At 41.5% G+C, this 27,279-nt stretch overlaps 5 protein-coding genes across 6 annotated transcripts; 2 read left to right on the top strand and 3 right to left on the bottom strand.

The window, feature by feature from the left end:
* Positions 1 to 360: 360 nt before the first annotated feature.
* Positions 361 to 2,900, top strand: LOC108157553 (peroxidase). Its single transcript, XM_017289657.2, has 5 exons — positions 361 to 1,679; positions 1,747 to 2,086; positions 2,146 to 2,341; positions 2,402 to 2,507; positions 2,578 to 2,900. The coding sequence occupies exons 1-5, from the start codon at positions 385 to 387 to the stop codon at positions 2,642 to 2,644; spliced, it is 2,004 nt and encodes a 667-aa protein (XP_017145146.1). The 5' UTR covers positions 361 to 384; the 3' UTR covers positions 2,645 to 2,900.
* LOC108153916 lies at positions 2,900 to 4,822 on the bottom strand. The gene is made up of 3 exons (XM_033388642.1): positions 4,759 to 4,822; positions 3,941 to 4,686; positions 2,900 to 3,865 (listed from the first exon to the last, which is right to left on the bottom strand). Exons 1-3 carry the CDS (start codon positions 4,787 to 4,789, stop codon positions 2,924 to 2,926), a joined length of 1,719 nt encoding a protein of 572 aa, XP_033244533.1. The 5' UTR covers positions 4,790 to 4,822; the 3' UTR covers positions 2,900 to 2,923.
* A 2,999-nt stretch (positions 4,823 to 7,821) lies between these two features.
* On the bottom strand, positions 7,822 to 11,105 carry LOC117187020 (basic proline-rich protein). The gene is made up of 3 exons (XM_033388641.1): positions 11,026 to 11,105; positions 10,369 to 10,953; positions 7,822 to 9,011 (listed from the first exon to the last, which is right to left on the bottom strand). The coding sequence occupies exons 1-3, from the start codon at positions 11,054 to 11,056 to the stop codon at positions 7,867 to 7,869; spliced, it is 1,761 nt and encodes a 586-aa protein (XP_033244532.1). The 5' UTR covers positions 11,057 to 11,105; the 3' UTR covers positions 7,822 to 7,866.
* A 1,996-nt stretch (positions 11,106 to 13,101) lies between these two features.
* LOC108156344 (peroxidase) lies at positions 13,102 to 27,244 on the bottom strand. 2 transcript variants are annotated; one of them, XM_033388640.1, is made up of 10 exons: positions 27,111 to 27,244; positions 26,791 to 27,041; positions 15,656 to 15,810; positions 15,359 to 15,580; positions 15,096 to 15,307; positions 14,288 to 15,032; positions 14,005 to 14,161; positions 13,577 to 13,946; positions 13,405 to 13,510; positions 13,238 to 13,346 (listed from the first exon to the last, which is right to left on the bottom strand). In XM_033388640.1, the coding sequence occupies exons 2-10, from the start codon at positions 26,791 to 26,793 to the stop codon at positions 13,238 to 13,240; spliced, it is 2,079 nt and encodes a 692-aa protein (XP_033244531.1). In that variant the 5' UTR covers positions 26,794 to 27,041; positions 27,111 to 27,244. The 2 variants fall into 2 exon arrangements, with proteins under 2 accessions (XP_017143231.1, XP_033244531.1); XM_017287742.2 differs by having other exon boundaries at positions 13,102 to 13,346; positions 26,791 to 27,244.
* Positions 20,030 to 21,780, top strand: LOC108156345 (adenylosuccinate lyase). Its single transcript, XM_033388643.1, has one exon. The coding sequence runs from the start codon at positions 20,264 to 20,266 to the stop codon at positions 21,707 to 21,709; it is 1,446 nt and encodes a 481-aa protein (XP_033244534.1). The 5' UTR covers positions 20,030 to 20,263; the 3' UTR covers positions 21,710 to 21,780.
* Positions 27,245 to 27,279: the final 35 nt, after the last annotated feature.

Below are 27,279 nucleotides of genomic sequence, written 5' to 3'. Positions count from 1 at the left end.
ACAATACTTGGTCAACTAGAAACTAATATTTATCATTTGCTTCATGCTACATAAGATAGATGAAAAATGCATTGTTCTTTTTTTACCAACGTTATTAAGAAGAAAAAATAATCGGAAAACTCATTGGTCATTGGACACGTTTCATTTCGGTTTATTACGTTTACGAATTCGTTCTGCCCCCCACCCACCGTTAAAAACCTTCGAATATGATCATGATTCATATCTCTGTGCGTTCTTTAATCTTAACCATCTTTTGAAGAATTTTCAACTGCACGTACTGAAGTAATGAAGATCGTGCGCGAAATCAAAACAAAGATATCATCGGCGTTCTATATATAGAGCTGTAGCCCAAGGGGCTGCATTGCGTTTTCTGCAGTTGTAGCAATGAGAGGCTCAAAGCTAATTTTAAAAGTTCTTGCCGTGTTCGGTGTTCTGGCAATTGCCGACAAAAGTACAGCTACCACGAGCTGTCCGTACGCGAATAGTGATAAACTCGAACTGTATCCAGCTTCAAAATTGAAGAGAAGCTCAGAAAGTTTTCATTTCGAAGTTCGGCCTGCGGTCAGTGGCTCTAACTTGGACTTGTTGCTGAAGGAGTATTTACCGAAATACAATACAAATTCGGCCTCTAGTCCCAGCAGTTGGCTGGACTTGTCGGGTTCTTCGCAGCCCGTAAGGTGTGGCATACCGCCTTTGAATTGCCTTAATGATACGATCAACTTGCACTACCGAAGCATTGATGGATCATGCAACAGCCTACTTTACCCGGAATTCGGAATTGCTGTCTCAAGATACAGGCGCCTACTGCCACCCAAATATGGGAAGCCAGTTCAGGCCTTACCGAATGCGCGGCTTATCTCTCTTTCATTGTATGGAGAACATACGAGAAACGACAATTTCAGGACCATGGCGGCCATGCAGTGGGGCCAGTACGTTGCTCACGATATCAGTCAGCTGACGACCAAGGGTGCACCGAAAGACTGCTGTGCTGAGCCTCACCACCATCGCTGCCAGCCGATCGCTCTACCGCGCGGTGGACCCATCGCGTACAACACAGGAAAAACTTGCCTCCACTTTGCTAACAGCGTGTCGGACGCTGATGCCATTTGCCCGAAGGACCGTGCGCCATATCCCGAGAAGCTTACACTTTCTACAGCCTATCTCGATCTATCATCTGTGTATGGAAATTCTCTACATCAGAGCCGTAGGGTGCGTTTATTCAAGGGAGGTCGGCTTCGCACCAGCTACATAAATGGTCAGCACTGGTTACCCGTGAGTCAGAACCTGGAAGGTGAATGCGGCTCCAGGAATGAGTGCTACAGCATGCCAGATAGACGGAACCGATTCTCACCCACCATTGCACTTCTGCAGACGCTTTTGGTGCGGGAACATAATCGACTGGCCGAAAACCTGGCGCTTCTTAATCCGCACTATAGCGATGAGCGTCTTTACCAGGAAGCTCGTAAGATCAGTATTGCGCAGTTCCAGAAGATTACATTTAACGATTGGCTGCCCTTATATCTGGGACGTACGTACACTTATCTCAACGGTCTCATCTATCCGGTAGACCCTACTGAGTATGTCAATGATTACGACGAAACCGTCAATGCTGGTGCTTATGCCGAGTTCGCTGCGGCCGCTTTCCGCTACGCGCATACCCAGATTCCCGGCTGGTTTTCGTAAGTTCTGTTCTAGCAGTTTGCATATTGAGTTTATATATCAACAGAGGTTTTTTGGCACTTTCAGACTTGTTGCCCCCAATCGCAGTTCCAACCAGACTCTGCGCTTAAGTGATTATTTTGAGCGATCTGAGACCATTCGATTGTTGGACTCCAGTGATAACTTTGATGCATTGTTAAGAGGTTTGGCTACGCAACTTCATAAACGTTCGGATGGGAATATCGATCCTGAGATCAAGCACTTCTTTAATCGAAAGGACTTCGAGGAGTACGGTTCTGATCTGAAGTCATTGGATATTCAACGTGCCCGAGACTTTGGGCTAGCCTCCTACAACGATGTCCGCGAGTTCTGCGGACTGCGTCGAGCCGTCGATTGGCCGGATTTCATTGCCGAGATACCGAGAGAGGTTTGTAATATATTTCTTCACGTATGGCTTACATAACGAAATGTTCCATTGCTATGTAGAAAATCTCGTTGTTGAAAAAGCTGTACGCAACACCCGATGATGTGGAGTTGAGTGTCGGTGGCTCCTTGGAGTTCCACGTCCCGGAAGCTCTTTTCGGGCCGACTCTGTTGTGTATTATTGGCAAGCAATTCCTAAACACGCGTCGTGGCGATCGATTCTTTTTTGAACGAGATCACAGTGGTGGTTTTTCACGCAGTAAGTGAGAGCTGATGTTCATAAAAAACCATTTTTTTAAATCAGCAATTTTTCACGCAGCGCAACTGGCGGAGATTCGTAAGGCAAGCTTGGCAAGTTTGTTCTGCAACAATGCGAATTATTTGCGCGACATTCAGCCGAATGTATTCGTATTCCCAAACGTATAGTAAGTGGTCAGCGGGCCTATAACAAGTTGTGCTTTAATAACCATCATACCTGTTTATTCCTCTTTTTAGTAACATGCTCGTCAATTGCAATGAGATCCCTCAAGTTGATCTTAGCAAATGGCAAGATACCCAATAGCAAGAAACCGAACCAAAGTTCTACTATATTCTACATTCTATAAAAACGATTTAGCTTTTATGTACGTTTGTTATATTTGTTATATTTTGAACAAAGTAGGACTGCCGCACATAAATATAATTACTGGAATAGAAACAATAAACTTTACGACTGCAAACGATCATCGAATATCGAATTGCGTGTGAAGAAAAGCCACTTCTAAATATAAGTATCTAATCGAATTGTTTTTGGGGAAATAAATCAGCTTAATTATTTGTACTACCTTTTTAATACGTACTATCAATTTGGCGTTGAGTTGTCGTACACGATTCGAACATCTAGTCTAGTTTCCAGATCTTTCGGCATTTCCGTCTCGACGGACACTGACACTTCTGACCCCGATTCTTGAGTTTTCGAGTCAGTTCTATTTGCTGTTGCGAAGGGTACTATGGTCTCCTTGAACATACCATCTGTCGTTAATTCTGCACTATCAGGGACTGATGTAGTTTTGGGAATATCATCTCCATTTGAAGGGCTGTCTGTTGCGATTGCTGCTTCTGACATTTCTGTCTGAGTGGAAGTGTTCTCCACGTCGTCTTTTGTCTCTGTTGTCAACCGCACTATGTCATCTAAGCCATCATCCGAATTGTTGGAAAGTTCAGGAACGGAAGTAGCCCCGGTTACATCTGCTGTCTGCGTTGTTAGACTATCGATTTCGATTGGTGTCACTTCAGTATTGGCAATCGGCACTTCGCTTTCTTCGTTTTCTGTAGGAATATTGGAAGGCAGAACTATTTCTTCTAGTGGAATCTGTGTGGTAGCCATAGTAGTCTCTAAATTCTTTTCGATGTCAGCAGCCATTGTGGTGCTTTTAGTGTGGCTATCGCTATCCGCAACATTATTCATTAGGAATGACTGTTGTTGTGGTTTTAGGCTTATTTCTCCCGTCTTATATTGCTCGATGGGCACCTTTTTACTTGGCAGATTTATAGACAAGACAGTTTGTCTGTCGCTTAAATCTTTAATTGTATTGTCTATGTTGTGCGTCGACTTCTGGCTGGTAGATTGCACTTGTCTGATACTCGTGTTGAGACTATTAATTACAGTTGCCAGACTGGAATTCATGATACTAGAAGACTTAATGGACGTGGTTTCTGATTGGCCATTTGTTTGATTTGTGGCACTTGCGCTTCCTGAGTTTTCTATGATCTCCGGGCTACTGCTTCCAGAGTTAGAAGGCACCTGAATGATCAACACATTTGTTTTAGATTTTTTGTGACTTGACTGGGATGTTAAAAGGTTAACTTGTTTACTTACCGTGCTCTTGTGGTTGATTATTTTCCGCTTTGAATTTAAGGCACCAGTGGGGCTTTTAAAAGTCGTCTGTTTGCGGTTGTGTTTTTTGTCTTTTTTGATCCACTGCACTGAAGGTGGTTGGTTCTCGCCACTGAAACTATTACTCGGAGTTTTCATTGCATCTAAAGGTGATATCATTGGTCGCGGTGTCTTATGTCGGTTTGTTTTGCGAATGTTCTTATGACTGGGAATAACATTGTCATGTTTCTGAGACCAATGTGTACGTGTCGGCAGACTAAAACTCAAACTTGGTGATTCAATTTTAGCTGGATGTGCCCGAACCGGAGACGATGGTTCTTGCAGTTTGGCCGATGGTACAAAAACTAGTGTTGGGGGATTCTTTCTTAGATGCGTTGAATATTTTCTAGTAAGTCCTTGCGGACCAGTTGGTCCAGCTGGTCCTGCTTTTCCTCGATTTCCTTTCCTGCCACGTAGCCCACTGTCTCCGCGTTTACCCTTTTCACCAGAAACGCCTTCTACACCAGGTGGTCCGGCAGGACCGGGGGGCCCAGGAGGTCCTGACCTTCCTGGTGGGCATTGGCAATAGCCGCCATAGTAAATAGAGGACGACGTTGGTGGAGGGGGTACTGGTCTATAATAATATAGGTCGTAGCTGTCATGCTGTCGTTTCGCCTTCGGGGTATTACGTGTCCTAGTGGCCCAATTCGAGTTTATAGACCACGATCCCCCACAGTAAGGGGACACCGCTAAAATATATTTACATATGTAAGAGAACAAAAATATTTCCTTTGTTTATCACAGATTTTTGTTTGACTTACCTGATATTAGCAGAACTGCGAGCAGCCTCATGCTAAAGCCCAATGGTGACGAGTGTAGACCGGTTAGAACAAGAACTCATCTTATATAGCTTACGGCTGTGGACGCATTTAAACAGTTGGCTTGATAGTGGGTTAATTAAAAAGACGTAAAATTTAAATCGCTGTCGGCCAAACCATCTCATATCGATTTCTAAAGCTTATAATTTTGATCAACTAGGCTATTCAGTATATTACTGTTCATTACCCAATGGATCGCAAGATTATGGGTTAATGGTCATCTATGTAAACATGAAGAATTTAAAGTAGTCAGTTCGAACTTCTTTTAATTAAATGACTAACTGATATACGGACATTGATATGAATAAATATGTTTATATTTCCAATTTATTGTTTTTCATCATGCATTTATTTATATTCAAAACTAGGTCCATTCGCTTATAGTTTCCACTTGGTCTTTGTTCTCTTCTACCTATTGTTTTCTTTTCTCTGTTCGAAAGAAGCTCGACCGTAGAGGGAACAATATATCTGCGTTTAAATTTGAATACTTATATGTATTTTAGTATGTAAAAAAAACATTCATTGGAATTGACTTTAATTAGAGAAATTCACTAGGTTCCACCCAAAATTCTTTGAGGTAAATAAGTTTTAGATTAATCATATTCAGAGTATCGTATATCTGGCGCTTACTGTCTGGAGGAGCTTCAAATTACTTTTGTACCTTTGTAAAAAGTTATAAAACATTGTCCAGAAGTTGCAGTTCGAAGAAAGAAGCGTTTTCGACTCCAGAAAGTACTATATATTTTATATTCTTTACCAGCATTAACAGCTAGGTCAATTTACGTATGTTCATCTTTCTGCACACTTCTCTGGTTTTGTGGAATTTAACGGTAAAATACGGCATTCAGATGTTTGGTGAAACGGCTGCACCTCAACCCTTTAAAGGATGCCCAGTTAATGTACCTATACAAAAATAAAACTCAAGAAATTTATTTATTTCGACTTTTCCGAGTTTTCAAAGTCAAAACTTTCAACAGAAATATAGAGCAAGAAATTATCAAATTTGAGTTTGGACTTTTAATATTTTCTATACGGCAGGCTGAAGCTACAACGCGTTAAAGTCCGATGTTCATTTTGCTGCGTTATCAGCTTTTTAGAATTTCAAAGTTCAATACAACCAGATGTAAGATACTTAAGTTATGTGAAAAAAACACTACCTCTGAAAAAAACAGTACAAAAATAACTGATTTAAAAAATAAAGGAAAACTTCAAGCAGAAAAAAAAAAAAATTGTAAGGCCCTAAATCTATCATAAAAAGTCGGTTTGGTTCACAGCGGAAATGCGGTGTTACATAAAATATAATTTAAAATACGAAGCAATAAATTATTATAGAGGCCGTCTGTTTGTCAGGCCGTCTTGCTTGAAGCCTTGTTCTCAGAGAATATTAAAGCCATTGAAACCAAATTTTGTATACAGACTCCTGTGATATCACACTGTTACAACAGTATTTAAAATTTTCCCCCACCCCCTTTCGCTCCCACAAAGGACACAAATGTTTGGCATACAAAATTACCATATTAGGCAGACTGCCGAATCTGGATTAGATCGGAACATTATTATAGCCAAAAGGAACAAATGCAATTTTATTTGACTACGCAACGCCTTGCATGCTCTAACTCTGCGCTTAATCTTCCTCTTTCTAACACGCTCTTCCTCGTTCAGTGTGCATGATCTGGCGAAAGGGAGCGAGATAAAACGGCTAGTTTTGGAGTGAGAATAAAAACAAGATGCAGATGTAAAAAAAAATGAAAAGAAAAATGGTAACAGATAAAATTAACTATATACAAATCTCCTAAACGTCAAGAAAAGATGTATATACATGGAAAAAGGTGAGCATTTAATTATTTGTATCACAAGTTACGAATCGCGTTGAAAGACTGGAAAAGGTTCATACTTAGGAAAGTGGAGAAAAATGTAATGCTTAATATGCCATTGGAGACGAGCCTCATATCATTTTGGGACTTATATTTATTGGAGACACCTATGATTGATTCTTGATTAGGCTTTTCCTGTAACTATTGCTGGTTACGATCAAACCAGCATTGCGTGATGTGATACAATAGAAATTAAGGTATAGAACGGCTTAAAATATTTTTAATGCGCTGTTGTTTTGGCATTAAAAACCACTGGTCCTCGTATCACATTCATCCTTTGCTGAATTTTTGCGGATTTGCAAGTCTGTCGAATCTTCTACCCATTTTGATACATAACGTAATTTCGCTCTCTAATTATCTCTAAAACCGGGCTCCTGTGGCATTTGGTTCTCTTTAAAATAATCATGCAGTCTATTGTTTTTTTTCGGGCTTATCTTTATATATCCATTCGTCACCTGTGTAGATGTTATATACAGTTTTTAAGTCCCCACGATCGTATTTTTAGATCTTTTTCTTACACCAATCGACACGAATCGCTTATTGGCCGATTTCTAAATTGTGTGGGATCCATCGAAAACATAGCTCCTTTTTTTTACCACGAGTTGATCAGGGAAAATCTTATTGATGCACGTCATACTAATACCCAAGGATGCCTCAATCTCATGGTCGATCTTGCTCTATCATTTCGCTCACAGCATCGATATTTTTTGGGATAGTAATTTATTTTGGATGACGTTCACCCAAATTCGTTCTGTAACGAAGGACGTCCACGATTGAATTCGTTGTACCGGTTTTTTACTTTGGATTGCAATAAAAGTTAAACTATGCTGATCCTAGCATTCTTGGCTTCAAACTCCACATTAAATATGGCAGAAAATTATGGTTATCACAAAAAAGTTCAAGCTGTTATAATGCAAATGACCCCTTATCTATTCTCAAACAAACCGAGTCAATATAGCTTGTAAAAGTTTGCATTAATTTAAATAATTTGTAAGAAATTGGTCCTGGGACATAATAGCGCTTTTCAGAGTGAAATAAAGCCCGCGGGCGTTATTACATCCGAAAACCACCAACATCTGTTGAGCCCAACCAAAGAGAGTCAGTCGAAAATGCAAAATGAAATGCACCCAGTATGCAAAAATATTTATTTTCGGTAACCTTCGTCTTGTCGGGTGGCTCATGAGTTGTAGTGATCATACGCGTACAGGTGAAATGGATTTCGTGGGGCTCCAATAGCTAAGATAATTGGTCGTTTGTTGGCTCGCTCCTGCCCAAGATCAGTCTCTGTAGACTGGTTATCGTCATTCAAGTTTTCAATCTCTATTTGATTCTCTACTAACACCTCATCGTCTCCGTCTGTTTCAACATTGTTTGGTGCACTTCCGTTTTCATCCTCACCAATCTCTTCCACTGAGGCAGCTCCATCCATGTCCAGTGTGTTGTTTTCATAACTGATATAGCTAGTATTCTCGGAATACTGTTGAAACTCAGTCGGTTCGAAGTGCATAGATTCTTCGGTCTCAGCAGAGTCCTGAATACTTTCGTCAATAATGTTCTCAACGCTCTCTTCCTCTTCCTCTACCTCTACTTCAGCATCTACATCGAGATCATCACGCGGGTATTGTTCTTCACCTCCGTTGTGGTCATGATCGGGACCTATAAGGTTATTATGATGATGATGCTCATGGGTATGACCATAATTATTTTCTTCTCCGTGATAAGGATTGTGTGGATCAGGTTGCGGGTAAGATGGTGAATTTGGATGGCTATGATTGTGTCCCCCATTTCCGGGGTTGTGGTGATTGTAAGGCGGGTAAGAAGAGTGGTGATGATCACCCTTGTGCCCTCCATGCTGTGGATCGTGTGGGCCACCTTTGTGCCCTCCATGCTGTGGATCGTGTGGGTCACCTTTGTGCCCTCCATGCTGTGGATTGTGTGGATCACCCTTGTGTCCACCTCCATACGGCGGGGGAGGGTGTTGACCTTTATGTCCTCCCTTGTGGGGATAATGTGGCCAATGGGAAGGTGGATGATGATGATGATGATGATCACCTTTGTTGTGGTTGTTATAATGATGTCCACCCTTGTGGTGACCATCCGATGGAGGATAATGGTGATGATGCCCTTTATCACCTTTGTGCCCCTTTGAGGGCCAGGGTACTGGTACAGGAACTGGGAACCATGGGATTTGCGGTGGTGTAGGGTATGGTACCGTCGGTGGGTATGGATACGGTGGCGGTGGTGGTGGTTGGGGGGGGTGAGGATGTGGATGATGATGATGGGAATTTCCTGGAGGTCCTGGAGGTCCAGGCGGTCCCGTTCCTGTAGATAATACGAGATTAAATATTATTAGTACTTGGACAAATTAAGAAAATAATTGCATAGACGATACGATTTCTAACTGATAATGAGATTATAGCCTTTGAGAACTAGGCGACAAACAAGCTAGTGTGGTGAGTGCAACTGTCTGGCGGATCTTAAATTTATATTCCGATAAATGTGTTCTGACCCCGTCTTGTTGGAAAGCAAACTTCCCAGCATACCTACGGTATGTCATAGGTTTATATTTTCTTAACATTTCTTACAAAGAATGGAAAGGTTTGCTTAAAAATCTTAACAACAACCGAAATGCTGCTAAAACTAGCACCTCCATCATCTCTGCCTTGGGCCAAAAGCACCAACTAAAGATGAATTGCTATCTGAAGAAACGGCCCGTCTAGGTTGGTGGTAAAGAATCTCCTCCCCACAATTGATGATAAAGTGATCTGGGAAGCGTTCACAATCCATTTCTTTTTGTTCCTTGATAGGAACATTAATAGGCGTTGTTTAAGGTATCGTTTGTAAAAATCTATAGAAAGACGGTTTCATCAAGCCTCCTACAATCGCATTTTAACATTTTTTACCATTCGGTACCTCTGGCTCAGTTTAGTTTTTAATTTCCTCGACATAAGGCCTTTATTATTTTTTTTAACAGAGGTTTTCCCAGATCTATCACAAAAAGTCGGTTTGGTTCAAAGCGTAAATAAAAACAAATAAATAAAATATCTAGGAGTAACACTGCACAAAAGACTTCCCTTCCAAACTCACTTCCTTCAAACTATCAAATCATTAAAAACCAAAACATGGAAAATTAATTGGCTTCTAAGCCCTGATAACAAACATTCTCTCTAAAATAAAGTCGTTATATACTAGACCACACTTCCTCCATCATGGCGTTATGTACTAAAAATGTATTACAAAAATATCTGGTGTGGTACGTTACACTTGCACGAGGAACCTTTTAAAAGTCCTGAAGATACACCCCCCTTTTGAATTTTAGTCAATACTTAATCAAAAATAATCAGCAATGAAAATCGCCCACACTTAAGTGCACCAGCGAAAAGACTTCACCGCAAACTAAGACCAAAAAGATTATCCGGCACACATAGAGAATCAAAACCTTTACCATTATAAAGCTACTCTTACTCTTACTCGGAAACGCTTCCCTCTGGCTGTTACATAAACCTGCACAAATCTAATATATTCTTGTACTCGATGAGTACCGGGTATAAAAGCCTGATTGGATTTTATACGCCCAGTTATCTTTTCAGAGAGTAAAGGTATCTCCAGCTACTTAATTCTCATGTTTTCTCTTCTGAGTAATTATGTATGCACTTCAGTATGCATTTCAGTAGCTCACCTGGGGGCCCTGGGGGTCCAGGGGGTCCTTTATATCCCTTGTGGTGATGATGATGGTCTCCTTTGTGAGGCGGTTGCACTGGCAGTGGCGGAATGGGAATTATTATTGGCGGTGACGGTATTATTGGGGGATGTGGGTGGTGATGGTGATGTGGTGGTGGCGGCGGTGGAGGGGGAGGAGGAGGTCCTGGCGCTGGGTGGTGGTGATGGTGATGTTCATGGTCGCCACGGTACTTGCTAGGGCCAGGTGGTCCTATTGGCCCTGGTAGTCCTGGAGGTCCCGGCATTCCATAGTGCCCTTTCTCCCCCTTTTCCCCTCGATCACCTTTTTCACCTTTATGACCTTTTGCACCTGGTTGGCCAGCAGGCCCTTGCGCCCCTGGCGGCCCTGGGGGTCCGGGGGGGCCAGGCGGACAGTTGCAGTGCTGTGGGGGCGGCGGGTAATAATGCTGCGGAGGAAGCTTATAAATAACACTCTGCTGTGGAGGTGGTGCCGGTGCCGGTGCCGGTGCTGGGGATTGGATCGTGATTAGTCTTCCGGTCTCTTGAACCACTTTCTTTGCACTGGCCAGGCTGAAGGCCAAGCCTGGAAATTAAGTATTTTTGTTTAGTTTTGTTAGAGGTGGATGAGCTGGGTGTCTATCGGTGAATCACTTACTTAGGCAGAAAACCGTTGTGAACAGCTTCATGGTTAAAACGCATCTGCTACCTTTCCCTGCCTTATCTATCACTTTTATACCATATGGGGTCATTACCTTTTATGAATACTTTGTTTAAATCACTTTCATTAATCTAGATTCACTAGAACCGTTATATCATGTCCATTGAGAAATCTCCATCGCAAATCTCTAGAAAAATATGCAAACTTGGTCAAATGCCATCTTTTGATATTCTTTTAACTTATGTAAATTTTTGTCGATTCAAAATGTGGACTGCCTCTGAAGTATTTAATACATCAGTATGTTTATCCGTTTATATTTATGTATGTTTTGAAGAACATTGGCTATTGTTTCCAACAGTCTGGCCTGAAAAGAGAAAAATTTGCAGAGAACAAACTCTTTGTCTCTTAATTAGCTATGTATTTCAATAAACTTGTTCACACTTGGAGTTGCGCGAGTCACTTGACCCAAAGTCAACGAAAGTGTAAAGGTTTTCTGCCTTCGCTATCTACGAATATTGCGTAAGAGAACGCTTCGGGTGTCATGTGAATGAGTTGGCCGCGTGTTTTATCTTGGTATCATTCAAGTGATCTCCGTTTTAATCTAGCCTTAACGTGGTATGGGGCTCTAGCTTGGTGGACCAACCTCATCCATCTTCCTATGCATGTGCATGGGAAAGGTTTCTAGTACTGTGCTGCATTGCCATGGTTGCCCCTAATCAATGTTCCATTTTGCCTGCTGTCTACCCACACAAAAGCACTAAATACATGTGAAAATATGCGGGCCGATTCCTAATATAAAACTAAAACTACCGGAAACGACTTCGGTATCTGCTGGCCAAGGGAACTCCATACGATGAGGCAAAAATGCGAGCAGCGATGCCTGTGGAGCTGAGGAAGGAGATCCCGAAAACATCTACAAAGCCGATGAAAGTTTTTAAGCTTTTGAAATATTAATTAGAAGAAACTTACTCTGCGTGCTTTGGCCCGAGCGAATTTTACGATAATTCAAAATGAGTAGCAATCTCGTGTTCGATAGATTTAACAGCCAAGGAATTGGCAACAGTTACTGCCAAAATGAACAAAATTCTGAGGATACCCAATAGGATATATTGATGTACTTTCAATGGACGTTAAATATATTGTTTCAACTCTTTATAACGCTCGAATCCATTTATGTCCGAGTCCCTTTCAGTTGTGAGAGCGTGGGTCAAATCTCAATTAAATCTGAGAATTCTTAAAATTGTGAGTAAGGGTAATTTTTCAAAATCTCAAATCCTTACTTGACATTATCGAGAGCTTGTTTAACAAGAACAATTATAAAATCATTTATGAATTGATGTTCTGGAGTGAAGATTGTATATTGTATTGTGTTAATGGTTAAAATAAAGAATAACTTAGTATTTTACCCAAACCAATGTACGTTTAGTACAAGTAGTACAGATATCGCACACTATCGAGCTAACATTAGACACAAGGAGATTTCACAGAAAACAAAAAATAAAGAGTTTACCCGAAAATTGGAAATTTTGGTAACAAATAACCCGAGTCGGAAATTTGACTCCCGCCCAAAACTTTGCGCCCAGGTCGCTCGCCTTTTCCTAAAGACAGTTCCTGAAAAGGCAGTTGAATTGTTAAAGCAAGCAATCGGTTCTGTAAAACTTATAGTTCGTTACACACCAAAGGTTCTTGAAGAGATGGAAATGCCTTTCGATAAGCAGCGTAATACCCGCCGTCGTCAATAGTCCAAATTAAAAAATTAACAAAGTATTTAAATTTATGTGTTTAAATAAAACCTTAATTTTATGAACTTAAAACTCTATTGATTGTTGCTCGAATAAAGCGACATGAATAGCTATAAAATAAAAAAAATAAAAATAAAATAAAAAATCAACTGACCGCTATATTCTGTCTTACGTATTCAATTGAAAAGACACTGGGCTCTAAACAGATAGAAATGGCTACATTTATTGACGTACCAGGAGCTTTTGACAATAGGTCATACGAGGCGATTCATAACGCTCAGAAATAACCCGGAGCCTGCGGTATGCAATGGAGCTTTAAAAAAAACTTCAATTAAATGGTAAATGTTTTATTTCTGTACATCAATTGGGGGATATAATACAGGGTGATCAGTTTAATGATCATTATACTGATTAGGCTAAAGGTGTTTTTTACATTGAACTAGTAACAAAAAGATCCAAGAAACAGATCATTTTCTTCCATACTGAACTGATGGGTCTGCTGTGGCATATGGCTTTTGATCAATCCACTTGGTGAGGTCGACTTGTTGAATATTTGTGCACGGCATAATAGGATTCCTGATCAAATATTTACATTAATGAGTGACCTAAGTTCATTTTCTGAAGTTCTACTTACGATCCGGAAACCGTCCTGAATGCTTCAGGCTGCATTGAGGCAATATGATTTCCATTATCGCACAGCAAGCGAGCCATACTTGCCTTACGAATCTCGACCAGTTGATCTAAAAAGAATAATCAGTTGTAATTTAATGCATGGATGAGGTCTATGTGAGAGACTGATTAAATACCATGAGTGAAGCCGGTGATCTTATCACCGTTCTCGAAGAAAAATCGATCACCAACGCGAGTTCGGTAAAATTGTTCGGTGAGGATGCACAAGAATGTGGGACCTGCCAAAGCTCCAGCAACATGGGCCTCCAGTGAGCCTCCCACCGTCAGGTCAACGTCCTCGTGGCTTTCGTATAGTGACTTAAGTTTTTCAATAATGGGGAGGCTGATCAAATCGGAGTAGTCCTGCCAAGAATGAGCGCGCCTCAACCCACAGAATTCTCGCATATCGTTGTATGAGGCAAGACCATGATCACGATTGCGTTGTATGTCCAATGATCGCAGGTCGGAACCAAAAGGCATGTTTCGGCGGAACAGGAAATGCTTGATCTATATTAAGAAATTCAGCTACATCAGGGCCTTGCTTCGTTGGTGAATGCGTACTTACCTGTCTATCGAAGTTAATATCTGTCAATTCTTCGGGCTGTGTGGCATGGCCTCTGGTAAGAGAGTCAAAATTGTCACCCACTTCAATGATGCCGGGACGATTGAACCAATCGCTCAGGGTCAGTGAGCCGAGAACTGTTCTCATCTCTGACAAAAGGCTGGAAGCAACATTATCCAATCATTTAGTTACGCGAGTAAGGTAATGTAAAAATCCCTTTATATAATACTTAAGCTTCAAGAGCACACATATGTATCTACAAAGAAATGAATAAAGCTGTACTTACTCTAATCTGCCTTCAATCTGCGAATGGAAATATCTAAAGGCAGCTGTTGCGTGCTCATTGAGAACTGAGGGATCAATATTTAAATCAAAATCATTGACATAGCTGCCACTCGGGGCCTTGTAGATCAGGCGATTCTTTAACATATTCTCGCCTCCCAGGAAAATCGGCAACCACTCATAGTAGCTTATTTGCTGATATTGGGCTATATTGATTTTGCGGGCCTCCTGGAAAAGGGTGCGGTCATCATAGTGGGGATTAAGTGCTGCCAAAGCATCTGCTATTCGATTGTGCTCGCGCAGAAGAACTGTTTGCAGGATCGCCAGGCCGGGATTCTGATTGACACGTACATCGCCGGACCTGTAGCAGACCTCGCTGGCATCAACTGCATCGCAATCCCCGGTGACGTTGCGGGAGAGTGGTAGCCACTTGCCTCCATTTCGCTCCTCTACAATCATGCGACCCCCTTGGAACTCTCGAATATCGCTGTTCTGCTGTATTGAGTTGCCATAGACAAGCGAGAGATCAAGATATGATGTGACCACGGTCAGTTGCTCTGCAGGTCCACCGGCGTACTGGCAGCTTGAGTCGCGATCTGTGAGAGTTCGGACAAAGTTGAGGCACTCAGTGCCCACCTGGGAGTATGCCGGATCATGTGGTGGTACGATGATGGCGAAGCAAGTCTTATGCGCCGTGTCTAGACCAATAAGGCGGCCATCATCTGTGCAGCAACGCGTCGGATGCTTCTCTGCAGGGGAGGAGAGTCAATTTGGAATTTGGAATTGCCTGCAATCGTGAGCTACCCACTTACTGGATTGAGTGCCACCCGCTTGCATGCTCATGTCATGTGTTATGATTTGGCCCCATTGCATATTGTGGAGCGTGAATTCCGGATCAGGTACGTCCTGCTCTCCGAATGCCACCAACGAGACTAGGCGAGCGCTGGGCAGTTCGTCTCCAGTAACCGATCGAGTAGGTGCTGATATGCCGTCAGCGTATTTAGGTGTCAACAGACGACCATACCTAGGGAAAAAATGTGACAGTCTGACGAAAGTCGGCGCGGCGATGTATTACCTAGTGTTTGCGACTCCTAGTCCGGGTTGCTCCAAATGGTTGCAGGATCCGTCCAGAGTACGGTATGCTGTTTTCTCACAAACTGCAGGGGATTGAGCGCATGACACTTGCCCCGGAGTTGGAAAACTGTAGCCATAGGCAGTAACGGGGGGGTTAGCTGCCGGTCCAAATGGGGTTTGTGGAGCTGGTGAAGTAGTTCCTGTTGCACTTGGTAGTCCATTTCTGCATATAAATCACATACATACTCGTAAGTCCGAAAATAGGAAAGCCGGTCCTAGTTACGGCACGGGAACTTACCCAATTATGTACGGAGCTGAACCTTGAAGATAGCTGAATCCGTGGAAATTGGGATAGGAAGGTTGGTTGTGCACAATATGGTAGCCCGTAGAAACTTTGAGACCCAGCGTGTTGCAGGAGAATCCCAAAAGGGTCAAAATCAGAGCAGCGTCCATCTTGAATGAGAATAGCGATATTTCAGAATATGAATCAGGGTGGCGGGTAATTTGTCTTTCTTCGGTCTTCGCTTCTCTGTGGTTTATGGATGGTTGTCATCTGACAATGTGTCTCAAAATAGCAATACTTTATACTTTTTCCTCTGTTGCTCTGGAAACCTAAATAAAGCTTCGATTTGGCTTCGACACTTCGAGTGACTAGAAGATCATGCATACATACATTTGTTTATGTCTCATAGCAATCCCCTGCTAGTCTTGGTGTGCACCTGTGGCCGACGAGGTGATTGGAGTCTAGCAGCGACATCGTGGACACATTCATGTTCTCCGACCACTCGGAGCAAGTGAACTATAAGTGGAACACTTTGCATTTTTTTGCCGCGCATTGCCAACCAGTTGTGGGGAACCTTTGCATTGAGTCCGCGATCGATCTGGACTCCTACTCCTGTAGCCAGGTACGGTCGCAACAGGTTTCGTCACCATTTCGGTGCGCATTCATTATTATTTATTGCGACATTTTAGTACTAGTACGAGCACAAACATGTTCATTTCATTGCGGAGACTGAGACTGAAAGTCTGAGCTGGTACTCATACTCGTACTCGTATCAAGTCCCAAGCACAATGGAATCAATTCAGATTCGTGCTCAGACTACAAGCGTGAAAAGTCTCATAATTGTTTTTATGGTAACTGCATATTTGACCAATTTGCAAGCTACTTATGTAAACAGACTGAATTGACAGTAATAGTTGGCTTTACATAATGAATTTGTCTGCGCACAGCCTCCGAATTCGTTCTGCGGACTCAGCGAGTCCCCGCAACCTCCCAGCCCTACGGCCGCATGCACCACGATTCGCAACCTTTTGTAGAAAAGGCCAGCTGCATGCAAATGCGCAGATATTCGATGCCGTGGCAGAAACAAAGGCAAACCCTGTAAATGTTTTAATTGCATGTTGCACAGAACAATGGACCAGCCAGCACCAGTGTGATCGGAACAACTTTAATTCAAATTCGTGCCAGTTCGCAATGAGTCTTGTACCCTCTCGGTCTGGTTTAATGTCGCAGTTCCAGGAAACTAACAAGAGCTGCGGCAGTTGTGGATTTGTTATTTTGAACTGGGTCACTGCATGATTGAAAGTGCCGATTGACCGGCCTGACTTGAGTTTCTAACTCCACTCTAATGTTACCCGCTTGTAGACAAACCACAGCAAGTACTTGAATTTAAATTGCAACTCGAGGCGGACCCGCGAAGGCTCACTGCAGCCGTTGGTCAGGGCCGGCCGTACAAATGTATGGGGCTTTATAAATATTTATGTACATGTGTACAAAAGTCAATCACGAATTATTTGCAAATATAAATATCTGATCGTGGTATCGAGCTACATACAGCCGAAAGAAAGAGCTATTCTGAAAGAATTAAATTCCATTTATTCAGTCGTGGTATCATTCTGTATTCTTTCCAAATGACATGTAATTTTTAGCATATAATTTATACACGCAAGTTTATGCTACTTACCTCTTTGCCCCAAAAAACTTTCTATCATTGAAATCTCAGGCCTAGCCCAATACACGGTTGATTTTGGTCACAGCAACAAAAGTATTGGGACAATTCGAGCAAATTTTTTACAACCTTAACGGCTTCTAATTAAAAACGAATTCATATCCAGATCCTTTTGGTGATCATTAAAGTGTAAAATAGTCATTGAGACGCGACGAGAAATGGACGACGAAATGATTGATTTATTGGCAGACTACTGTTTGAGTTTACCGGCTGCCATATGAAGGCACCAACGGTGGGGTACAACATTATTGCAGTCTGATTACAGGCATACAAAACTACGTGGTGCGCACACAAATCAAAAACATTCCGATTGGTCTGGCCGATAGAGTAACAAGCACTAATTGAAATGGCCATTTAAAATGAAAGTGTCCCAAGCGTCAAGCACCTTAAAGTCGTGCACATCCGAAGCAGTTGCTCTGGTATTTCATGTTGCCTCAAAGTGTGGTAACCACCGCGCAACTTCTGAAACCTGCGCGTTAATTACAAAATATTTCAACTTTTTGAGCTTGAAATCAAATTTATGCAAGGCAATGGCAGCATTTTCCCAAAACGATGTCAATATGCAATTTCATAGCCAAAAGTCTCATGTCGATTGCGTTATATATTGAAGCCGGTACTCAGTACTCCGCGCTCTATACTCTAGAGTCACATGATCAAAGCTCTCGGGCCCATGCACACAACTTCGATGCATACGCTTCTGATAAGTAGGCGTAGGGGGCAGAGCCAGATCATATGCCACGTCCCCGCTTAGACGGAGCCAAGCTTTTTTTCATTGCAAATTTGGAAGCTATTTGGATATTTTCACACATGCCAAATAAGCCCCTCAACCGCCTTAGCGGTCTTATGTTTAGATGCGCCGCACTAATTGATTCTTAACTGTCTTGTGCCGAATTCATTGAACCAGTTTGAATCCAACAAACTGCCATTTTTGTCCGCTATTATTTTGGTGTTGTGGACTAATACTGCCATTCAGCGCAAGCCATTTTATCGTTTAAGAACGTTCAATCGTTCATATTCAAGAATATTTGATATTTTTTGCACACATAATGAAATTAATATAATAATAACTATTCATTAACATTTGAACCCGATAACATTTGGCGCGGGTTCTGTAAATTGGATTGAAATACGCACTGTCGGTGGCACTATGCAGCACTTTTTCCGGAAACGCGTTAGGGTTTCTAAGTAACAAGTAACATAGAAACATCCATACGCAGGTCTTTTTTAATGTTTGCTATCTCAAATCGTGCTTCCGTGCATCATTTATTCCAATGGATTGCATTTAAAGCCTTACCGGCTCTCTTTGAACCAGTAGGCAACAATGAGTTCCATTCCATTCTTTTAAATTATGTACCTTAATTACTGTACTTGGATTGGCATATGGTGATGATGGAAATGCATTTCCCCACCATTGATAAGGTGAACGTGATGTTTATATTCTGGAGCTGAAGCAGATTCAGATTCAGGCTGAGCCACTTTAATAGCCGAATTATGGGGGAACATGCTTTCCGAGGCCGTTTCTGCCTTCATGATCTTCAATAGGGAACTTGCCATGTCAGTTTAACAGAACCTAAGGACTAGTATTAAAATTGGTATTGATAAGTTACTTTTAATATGTATTTGATATACACCACAAATAATATATCCATACAAACTTATTTTTTCATAGGCGGTTTGAGTTGTTTACCGTTTTCCACAGGTTCAAATAAATCGTACGTTAATGGAAACGGTTTGGTTACTGAAACGGTTTTGAAACAGAAAGGGCCTATAAAAATCTTCAAAATTGTTCTTCAAAACATAAATATCCATTGCAAAACTGTTGCTGGAGCAACATGTTCCGTTGCCAAAGTCTCTCTTTGACGACTTCTTAAGCTCCATTTCGCCCAAGCCAAAGTCACCAGAACAAAAACTTAAATCCGCCCTATTCGATGAATATGATTTACGTAGATATAGGTGATATATTTGTCAAGCCATCGATGCAGCCAAACAAACTCTCAAAGAGATTAGTTGGAAAAAACTCTCTGTTTGATGATGACCATTAGTATGATGTCACTGATTTGTTTGGCTCAAAGAAAATCTTTATATAAAATTAACGAAATAAGGTATACAAATGGCCATGCTCGGTTGATAAGCAACATGTCTTCAAATACCAGCAACATTGACGTGATAGCACTGCGACTGTTTTTTTTGTTGAACATTTTGGCTTTGTTTTAGTCAAATTACGATAAATGGGAGTAATCAAAAGTACTCAAATCTTGTAGAAAATTTATTCATCAATGGGATAAAACTATGTGGCCGGGCTGAGAGTCTTAGTGAGCCAGAATTATTCAACGGAATATCACAATTGAGCAATAGGAACGACTATTCTCTTTCGACTATTACCCAACGGGGGTATTTTAATATTCCACCGAAAATAATGAAAATTGAATAATTTTAGCGCAGTTTAGTTGAAAGATGTCATGGATCTACAAGAAGAATTTACGATCGTTAATATTTGCCGCCATTTACCTCAAATAGTTTAAACTATTTGAATAGAGGGGGCTTAAGTGGGATAAGTTTGTTTTTGCATCGGTATATTTACGGTATATTTTTAAAAAGAGACGGTATATTATGGTATATTCCTAAGTATCGGACGGTATATTTTATCAATAAATCCGACAAATTATATTATTAATGGAAAATTTACATTTGTTAATGTAAATTCAAGAAATTCGGAACTTAATATAAATGCAATTTCATCTCTATTTCAGCGCAAAGTTTATTCAAGTGGCAAAGCGAGCACTCCGCACGTGTGCGTATTGCGTATTTCCAACCACCTGTGACTTCGACGACACGTAAATAGAGTTAGCAATTAAACTGCTTTGATAATTTGCATTAAAAAGAAAAAATCTAAGAAAATGGGAAGCCAATACGAAGGATACAAGTCGCCCCTGAGTACACGGTATGCCAGCCGGGAAATGCAGTTTCTGTTCAGCGACCAATACAAGTTCTCGACATGGCGCAAGCTGTGGGTATTTCTGGCAAAAGCTGAGGGCTCGCTGGGTCTGGAGATAAGTGAGGCGCAGATAAGCGAAATGGAGAAGGAAATATATAACATCGATTTCGATGCAGCGGCTGAGGAGGAGCGTCTCACAAGGCATGACGTTATGGCGCACGTCCATATCTTCGCCAAGCAGTGTCCTACAGCCGCTCCCGTCATTCATTTGGGGGCTACCTCGTGCTTTGTGGGCGACAACACGGACCTCATTGTTCTTCGGGACGCGCTTCAGTTGCTGCTGCCTCGTATCGCTTCTGTGGTGTCTCAGTTGAAGCAATTTGCAGAAACATACAAGGACCAACCCACGCTTGGATTTACACATCTGCAGCCAGCGCAGTTGACCACTGTGGGCAAGCGCGCTTGCCTTTGGATTCAGGACTTGCTAATGGATGAACGAGCGCTGTCTCGTTGTCAGCAGGACCTGCGATTCCGTGGAGTGAAGGGTACCACCGGCACCCAGGCCTCATTTCTTCAATTATTTAACGGCGACGGTAAGAAGGTGAAACAGCTGGATCAATTGGTTACCGAGCTGGCCGGATTTCAAAAGGCATATGCAGTCACAGGTCAAACCTATACTAGGAAAGTAGACGTGGAAGTTGTGGCTGCCCTCTCCAGTCTTGGCACTAGCATTCACAAAATGTGTTCTGATCTGCGCATCCTGGCTTCGCGAAAGGAGCTTGAGGAGCCATTTGAAAGCACGCAAATTGGGTCTTCTGCTATGCCGTACAAGCGGAACCCCATGCGCTCGGAACGCTGCTGCGCATTGGCCCGTCACCTCATAACCCTGTTCAGCAACGCTGCCAACACACACGCAACGCAATGGCTGGAGCGCACTCTGGACGATTCTGCCAACAGGAGAATTACCTTGTCCGAGGCATTTTTGTCCGCGGATGCCGCCCTTCTCACGTTGCTTAATATTTCTCAGGGTCTAGTGGTTTATCCCAAGGTTATTGAACGACACATTTCCCAAGAGTTGCCCTTCATGTCAACGGAAAACATAATAATGGCCATGGTTAAGGCTGGCGGCGATCGCCAGATTTGCCATGAGAAGATTCGAGTCCTCTCGCAAGAAGCCGGAGCACAAGTCAAGCAACATGGAAAAGATAACGATTTGGTGGACCGTGTACGCAAGGATCCCTACTTTGCGCCTATACTTAATCAGCTCGACAATATACTGGATGCGCGGACATTTACTGGACGGGCTAGCGATCAGGTAGAAGAGTTCGTTGCGGAAGAAGTGGAGCCTGTGCTGGCTCGCTACGCTGACGCCTTGAAGACTGTTAAAGACGTTAAACTGAATATCTAACCCACTGTTTGTTACCCTATTATCAATCTCGTAGTTTGAACTACAAAAATAAATGAATGCCTTTAATCAAACTAGTGAGTATTGCCTAACAACGCCAGCATCCAATGTAATGTCGGCGCGTCTAAGCTTATCGCTGCATTCTATGGGTCGAGATCTCTGGCAGTTAGACCCCCAGCGTGATTTATATTTCTTCTTGCCTCTGCGCCTGCTGGTAGCTTATTTACAATTAAAAACCGCAAAACTAAAACTCGGCACCCGTATACGAGGTGACGTTCTTGATCCAATGCAGTAAAGATTGTAATTTTTGCCTTAGCCTTTCGCTACTCAGCCTGACATATCACGACTGCAGTGCTCCACGGACGAGAATCGGTTTCCTTTACTTTTCATTATGTACCTACATATATTTACAATTCATTCATACATACATATGTATATTCGTCTAGGGGTTATGCAGCTGGAAACGAGTAGGGCGTGAAACTTAAACATTTACTAAACGTCTATAAAGTCATGCGAACTGTTCACATAACACAGTGTCCAATTATTAGATGCAATATTAGGTGAAATGACAACATCAACGTAGTATGGTAAAGACGCTCTGTGACATGAAAATACTAGCCGCTATATTGTATCTTGATTAAAGGCATTGGCAAATTAGTTATTTTTTGCATTACGCGTGTAAATTCTGTAGCGGTTTCAATAGATCCATCCCCGATATATGTATGTATGTATAAAGCATGTGTGCATAAAATATAATAAATACTACATATGTACGCTTTTGATGTGCCAAAAAGATAGAAAACAAAAAATTTCCCAGGCTTTTTTGTTTTTGATTCGATTGCATTTTTTATTAGCTCAACGTTTAGTACAAAATAGGGCGTTCTTCTAATTATTCCCGATACTCAAAATGAGTATAGGGGTATATTAGATTTGTGGTGAAAATGGATGTGTGTAACGTCCAGAAGGAAGCGTTTCCGACCCCATAAAGTATATACATATATTCTTGATCAGCATCAATCCATGTCTGTCTCTCCGTCCGTCCCTATGAGCGCCTAGTGTTCGGAGAGCTAGAGCAACGACATTTTGTATCCATATTTCAGTGATATGTCACTGTTACAAGTGTATTTCAAAACTTCGCCCCGCCCCTTTCCCCCAACACAAAAGACAAAAATCTGTGGCATCCACAGATAAGAGAAAATTAAAAAAGCACAATCATAGAGAATGACCATATCTACCAGACTGCCGAATCTGGATCAAATCGGACCATTATTAAAACCAAAAGAAACGAATCGATTTTCAGTGGCTATGCAGCGCCTGACGACAAGTTCTGCCTGATTTTCTGTCTCTCTCGCACGCCCTCTTTGTCGTTTAATTATAGCGGAGTCTGCCGGAGGAGAGCCATACTGACTAAGTATAGGGTATAAATGTAGAGTTGCGGTCGCGCAGCACAACGTTTTGCAATAAACATATGGTCGCGAAATAGATGTCGACATTGGCTTAATCTAGTAAAATAGAAAAAACTTGCGGAAAGGAACCCAATAATCTAAAGCAGTTAATTGATTAAAAAAGTATCGAGTTTACAACTAAATTATCTCTATCTTTATCTTTTAAATTTGAATTAAGTACCAGTACGATTTTTACATTTGTTTTTTTTTCTTCATCACCTCACATTTTCCTATAAATCACTTCATAATTCCTTAAAAAACAATTTAGCTGGCTTTTAAGAGAGACTTTGAGAAAAAACTGTTATTAAGAATCATCTTTATTATAGGAGAAGATAGTAAGGGACAAAAATTTATAAAATAATAATTAATACAGTTTAAAAGTACATACATTGAAAGCCTTGAAGAATGGTAAATGTACATTAATACATTAACTTGAAGGGTATGCAAAGATATTAGCTTCCTTACTGATTTCCATTTGTGTATGCATACTATATTCGTGATCTTATGTTACGATCCCCTTGTCTTACAGTTTTCCTTTGCTTTGAATAATAACTATCAAAAGTGAATTGTAAAAATTGCCTATACAGGCAGCTCCATCCACTTGCGGTGAGACCAACCCACACTTCTTACTTCACTTCAATTGTTTCGTACAATTACATTTGAGGTAATTATGATGGTCTGTTTTCGCGCAACTGCGGCGTCCGGTGACAATGCCAACCAGAGCAGAGCCAACACGCAGGAGGGGGAATGTACAGATGTATAACGGAAGCAAGCGAAGAAAACAGATGTGCACGCGAGACAAGAAGTCACGTCTATGCGGAAGGATATTGCCATTTCGGGTCAGTTTTCTGAAATTTCTTGTGGCCATGTCTTGTTGGGAATTCCCTTTGTAATGGCAGCTCCCTCCCAGTCAATAGCCTGGGTTATCCATCGTCTGAACCCTTTTTGTAAGTCTGTAGAGGAAGCCATCCCGAAAAAAAGCTAGCCATGAAATGTGTGATTGGATCAAGTTGCATTAAAATGTCTTTAACAGCTCGTGTGGCGCTACGAACGTCTCATGAATCAGCCGCCACGAACGGTTTTCGACTAAGTGAAGTTGTAATCGAGACCAATTATGGACGGATCGGATAATGTTGTTGCCGCTAGTCGCAACCGACAGTAGCCGTTGACCGTTTTGTAGACTTTGCTGTGGCCAAAAGCACGTGGGGCATAACGAAGACCTTGACTTTGGCACTGAATCCATACGTTAAACAGCACTGAAAGTGAAACTCCTAAACAGGTTGGACTCGAGTCGTCATTCGCTTTCTTCAGCTTACATTTAGTTCGGTTCGTGCTTAGAGTTCGACAACTGCAGCTTGGTGTGAATAAAGAGTGAATGGTATTACCAATATTGAATATATTTGTATGTATTTGTCAAATAAAAGTGTTTTGCATGGGAAAAAATAATATTAAACAGAAGGAGGATTTGCTAAATGAAGTATCCCAACCCACAAAAAATGGGACTAATTATTTGTTGTAGTAATATTTGATTTGAAATTCAATTAAGCCAAGTCAATTTCAATTGAATTTTATTTTTATATTATTAATTGTAAAAAAAGAAATAAATCCGCAAATACCGCAGTAGCTTTTAGGATAACTAGCCAATCAATCCTGAAAAGATTCCTTAATCAGAATAGATGCTGAATGTGTTAAAAGCCAGTAGCTGGAAAATACATTCCACACACTTTTCAGTTAATTAATTATGCAATTATTTGATTAGTTTAAGCTATTCATTAATTGGTTGCGCCCGTGGCGTGGTTCTTGAACACAAAGCACCCACCACCTGGCATGTGCAAAGCTCACGCGCCGGCCTGTCTGGCCTGCATGGCTTAAGCAGTGCAATGCAATTTGTTGCAACGGCTTTGATTTGCAACCAATCCTATACCATGAGCTTTCGGTGCTACGGTTACGATTATCCAGTTCATCTCTGCGCCCACTTCTCTTGATGTGAAATTGCTAGTTAACACCCGGGCTAATGTGGCATGCCACTTCTCAAATTATTTTCAAGCATTTAAGCGTATTTAAGAGAGTATTTAGTCATTTTCGAAGCCGCCACATTTGCGCTTTCGCATTTTTCGACAATACCGCAACAAAACCTCTCCTAACATTCTCTCTACTTTCCCAATTAGTTGTGGAAAGGCAATAAGACACCAGAAGTACGTTACGCTGCATCCAATTTCATAATTGGACAGGTGTGTTCGGCGCTCATTATTGGGGTCCCGCCATGCATCTTAACCTGGATCATACTTCAGATTTGCAAATTCATTTTATTTTATTTATATTATGTATGTTGTGTGTGTGTGATTGCAAGGGATCAACTATGAATGACGGATATGTCAGAAACTTGCTTTAGTGCCTGAGCATTATACATATATACTGACATAATTTACATACTTGTAGTCCAAAGACCTATCGTGGCTCCTCTGGGGTTTTCAATTAAAAGGCAACACCAGAAATTAATGTTAAAACCAAGTGAATGGCAAGTCGTCAAAGTTGTGGGTAAGCGCATATACACACACTCGTATACACATTCGAATTGATGTATAAACTTTTACATTAATATTGGCTCGGGTTTACATAACAGGCTTAAGATTCCGAATGAGAGAGAAAGTAAAGCTCATGGGAAACTAGGCGTACAGACAAAATTTTACGTTCATGGCATAAGCAGACGAAACCTGATTGATAGAATTAAACGAGGTCTGTCCGATTTGAATGTCGAATAAATCACTCGAATATTTCAGTGTGTCTGTGCACTTATTCAAACAATGCTCTAAATCTGAAGTCACCTCCACAGACTCTGAATGATGGGCGTGGCGTAACCAAGCCGTCGGCATTATTTGTGATCACTTCAAAGCGCACTTTTTGGGAGGGAAGGGGCTGGACTGAGGCGAACGATGTGGCTTTATTGGATTGAAAGCCTTTGCCGATAAACCAGCCACGGAAACCTGAAGGTCACTCGCTTGGAATACCAAAATAGTTAGGTTTAATAAAAAGATTTGTAACTTTCAACGCAATTGTTTGGCTCCGGTGGCAGAAGTTGCTTGCTGGTAGCGTTGAGTGGATTTTCAAGCAACATTTGACCGTAATTTATATTTAAATAAGCAACTGCTAGCGAAGAAACCGGTATCTGCAATGCGAGCACATTGTGGGACTGTACAGCTTGATAATTAGCTGATTTAAGGACAACCATTAACGAATAAACTTAGCAAAATACCGCTAAAGCTAATTCGTTTTAAAGTGTTCGCTTTCATGTGTCTGAAAGATACGATTACCTGTACTTAATGCGAACGTATGTACATATGTATAGGAGTGTGTACATAGTAGTACAACCGTGTGACATATTGACAGATGCGATGCAGGCAATCGAAAACAAATAACCCAAAAATGGTGGTTTCAAATTTACAGACATCGAACGGCTTAGCAAGCAACTGGTCTAAATCAGTAAGTTTTTTTTTAAACCGAGTTTAATCGTTTTTGTTTCAGTTTTCGGTCACTTTATTGCTTTTGATTGAGAATTGCATACATATGTATGTGCACCTTAACATTTTTTAATTTTTGGTTTCGGCACTCGTTTCCATATTTCGTTCTAATCGCACTCACCATGGGTTTTCCTTTTATCCTTTCTCCAATCAGCTACTAACCGGCTTGTTTTAGAAGATTATGTTTCGATTTCTTTCACTTGTGTAGTTTGCCACATTAACGATCGAGCTCAAGCATATTCCTTCAGAGGTATTTGAACACTGTTTTTACAATTCACAAGTCGGTTGTTTCGAGTGCGCAACCGCGAATTCCACGGTAAGCTGAGCAGAGCAGGCTTTTGCAGATTATGTTGGTTTTGTTTTCCTCAATTACTATTGGCTCGGATACAATTCACACATTAATTATCAACTACCTCTCGTCACAGTTATACTTATGCACACCTGCCCATCAGCAGGGGAGGGAGCCTAGCGCTAATCCGTTGACTGGACGTTGACGATGGCTTGTGGCGTTGAACCAGATCGGTTGGTTGGTTGGTTGGTTAACTGTGGCAAGGCCCAGGGCGAACTAACTGCGCTGCCGATGGTTTTGGGCCTTTTATAACGAATCTGA

The sequence above is a fragment of the Drosophila miranda genome, chromosome 2, assembly GCF_003369915.1.
Source record: "Drosophila miranda strain MSH22 chromosome 2, D.miranda_PacBio2.1, whole genome shotgun sequence".
Taxonomy (NCBI): Eukaryota; Metazoa; Arthropoda; class Insecta; order Diptera; family Drosophilidae; genus Drosophila; species Drosophila miranda.
Note: the sequence above shows the minus strand (reverse complement) of the source record. Positions and strands in the feature narration are given on the sequence as shown.

Bases quoted from the DNA above. Each gene is read 5' to 3' on its own strand.
- LOC108157553 (XM_017289657.2), top strand. From the start codon at position 385: ATGAGAGGCTCAAAGCTAATTTTAAAAGTTCTTGCCGTGTTCGGTGTT. The intron at 2,087-2,145 runs GTTTGTAATATA...ATTGCTATGTAG, and splicing joins TTGCCGAGATACCGAGAGAG to AAAATCTCGTTGTTGAAAAA. The intron at 2,508-2,577 runs GTAAGTGGTCAG...TCCTCTTTTTAG, and splicing joins TTCGTATTCCCAAACGTATA to TAACATGCTCGTCAATTGCA.
- LOC108153916 (XM_033388642.1), bottom strand. From the start codon at position 4,789: ATGAGGCTGCTCGCAGTTCTGCTAATATCAG. The intron at 4,687-4,758 runs GTAAGTCAAACA...AATATATTTTAG, and splicing joins CGCAGTTCTGCTAATATCAG to CGGTGTCCCCTTACTGTGGG. The intron at 3,866-3,940 runs GTAAGTAAACAA...TTGATCATTCAG, and splicing joins TAATCAACCACAAGAGCACG to GTGCCTTCTAACTCTGGAAG.
- LOC117187020 (XM_033388641.1), bottom strand. From the start codon at position 11,056: ATGAAGCTGTTCACAACGGTTTTCTGCCTAA. The intron at 10,954-11,025 runs GTAAGTGATTCA...CTTAATTTCCAG, and splicing joins CACAACGGTTTTCTGCCTAA to GCTTGGCCTTCAGCCTGGCC. The intron at 9,012-10,368 runs GTGAGCTACTGA...TATTATCTACAG, and splicing joins TGGACCCCCAGGGCCCCCAG to GAACGGGACCGCCTGGACCT.
- LOC108156345 (XM_033388643.1), top strand. From the start codon at position 20,264: ATGGGAAGCCAATACGAAGGATACAAGTCGCCCCTGAGTACACGGTAT.
- LOC108156344 (XM_017287742.2), bottom strand. The intron at 15,033-15,095 runs GTAAGTGGGTAG...CCTCCCCTGCAG, and splicing joins AGCGGGTGGCACTCAATCCA to AGAAGCATCCGACGCGTTGC. The intron at 13,511-13,576 runs GTATTTAATCAG...TATTCTTTTTAG, and splicing joins GATCACCGGCTTCACTCATG to ATCAACTGGTCGAGATTCGT.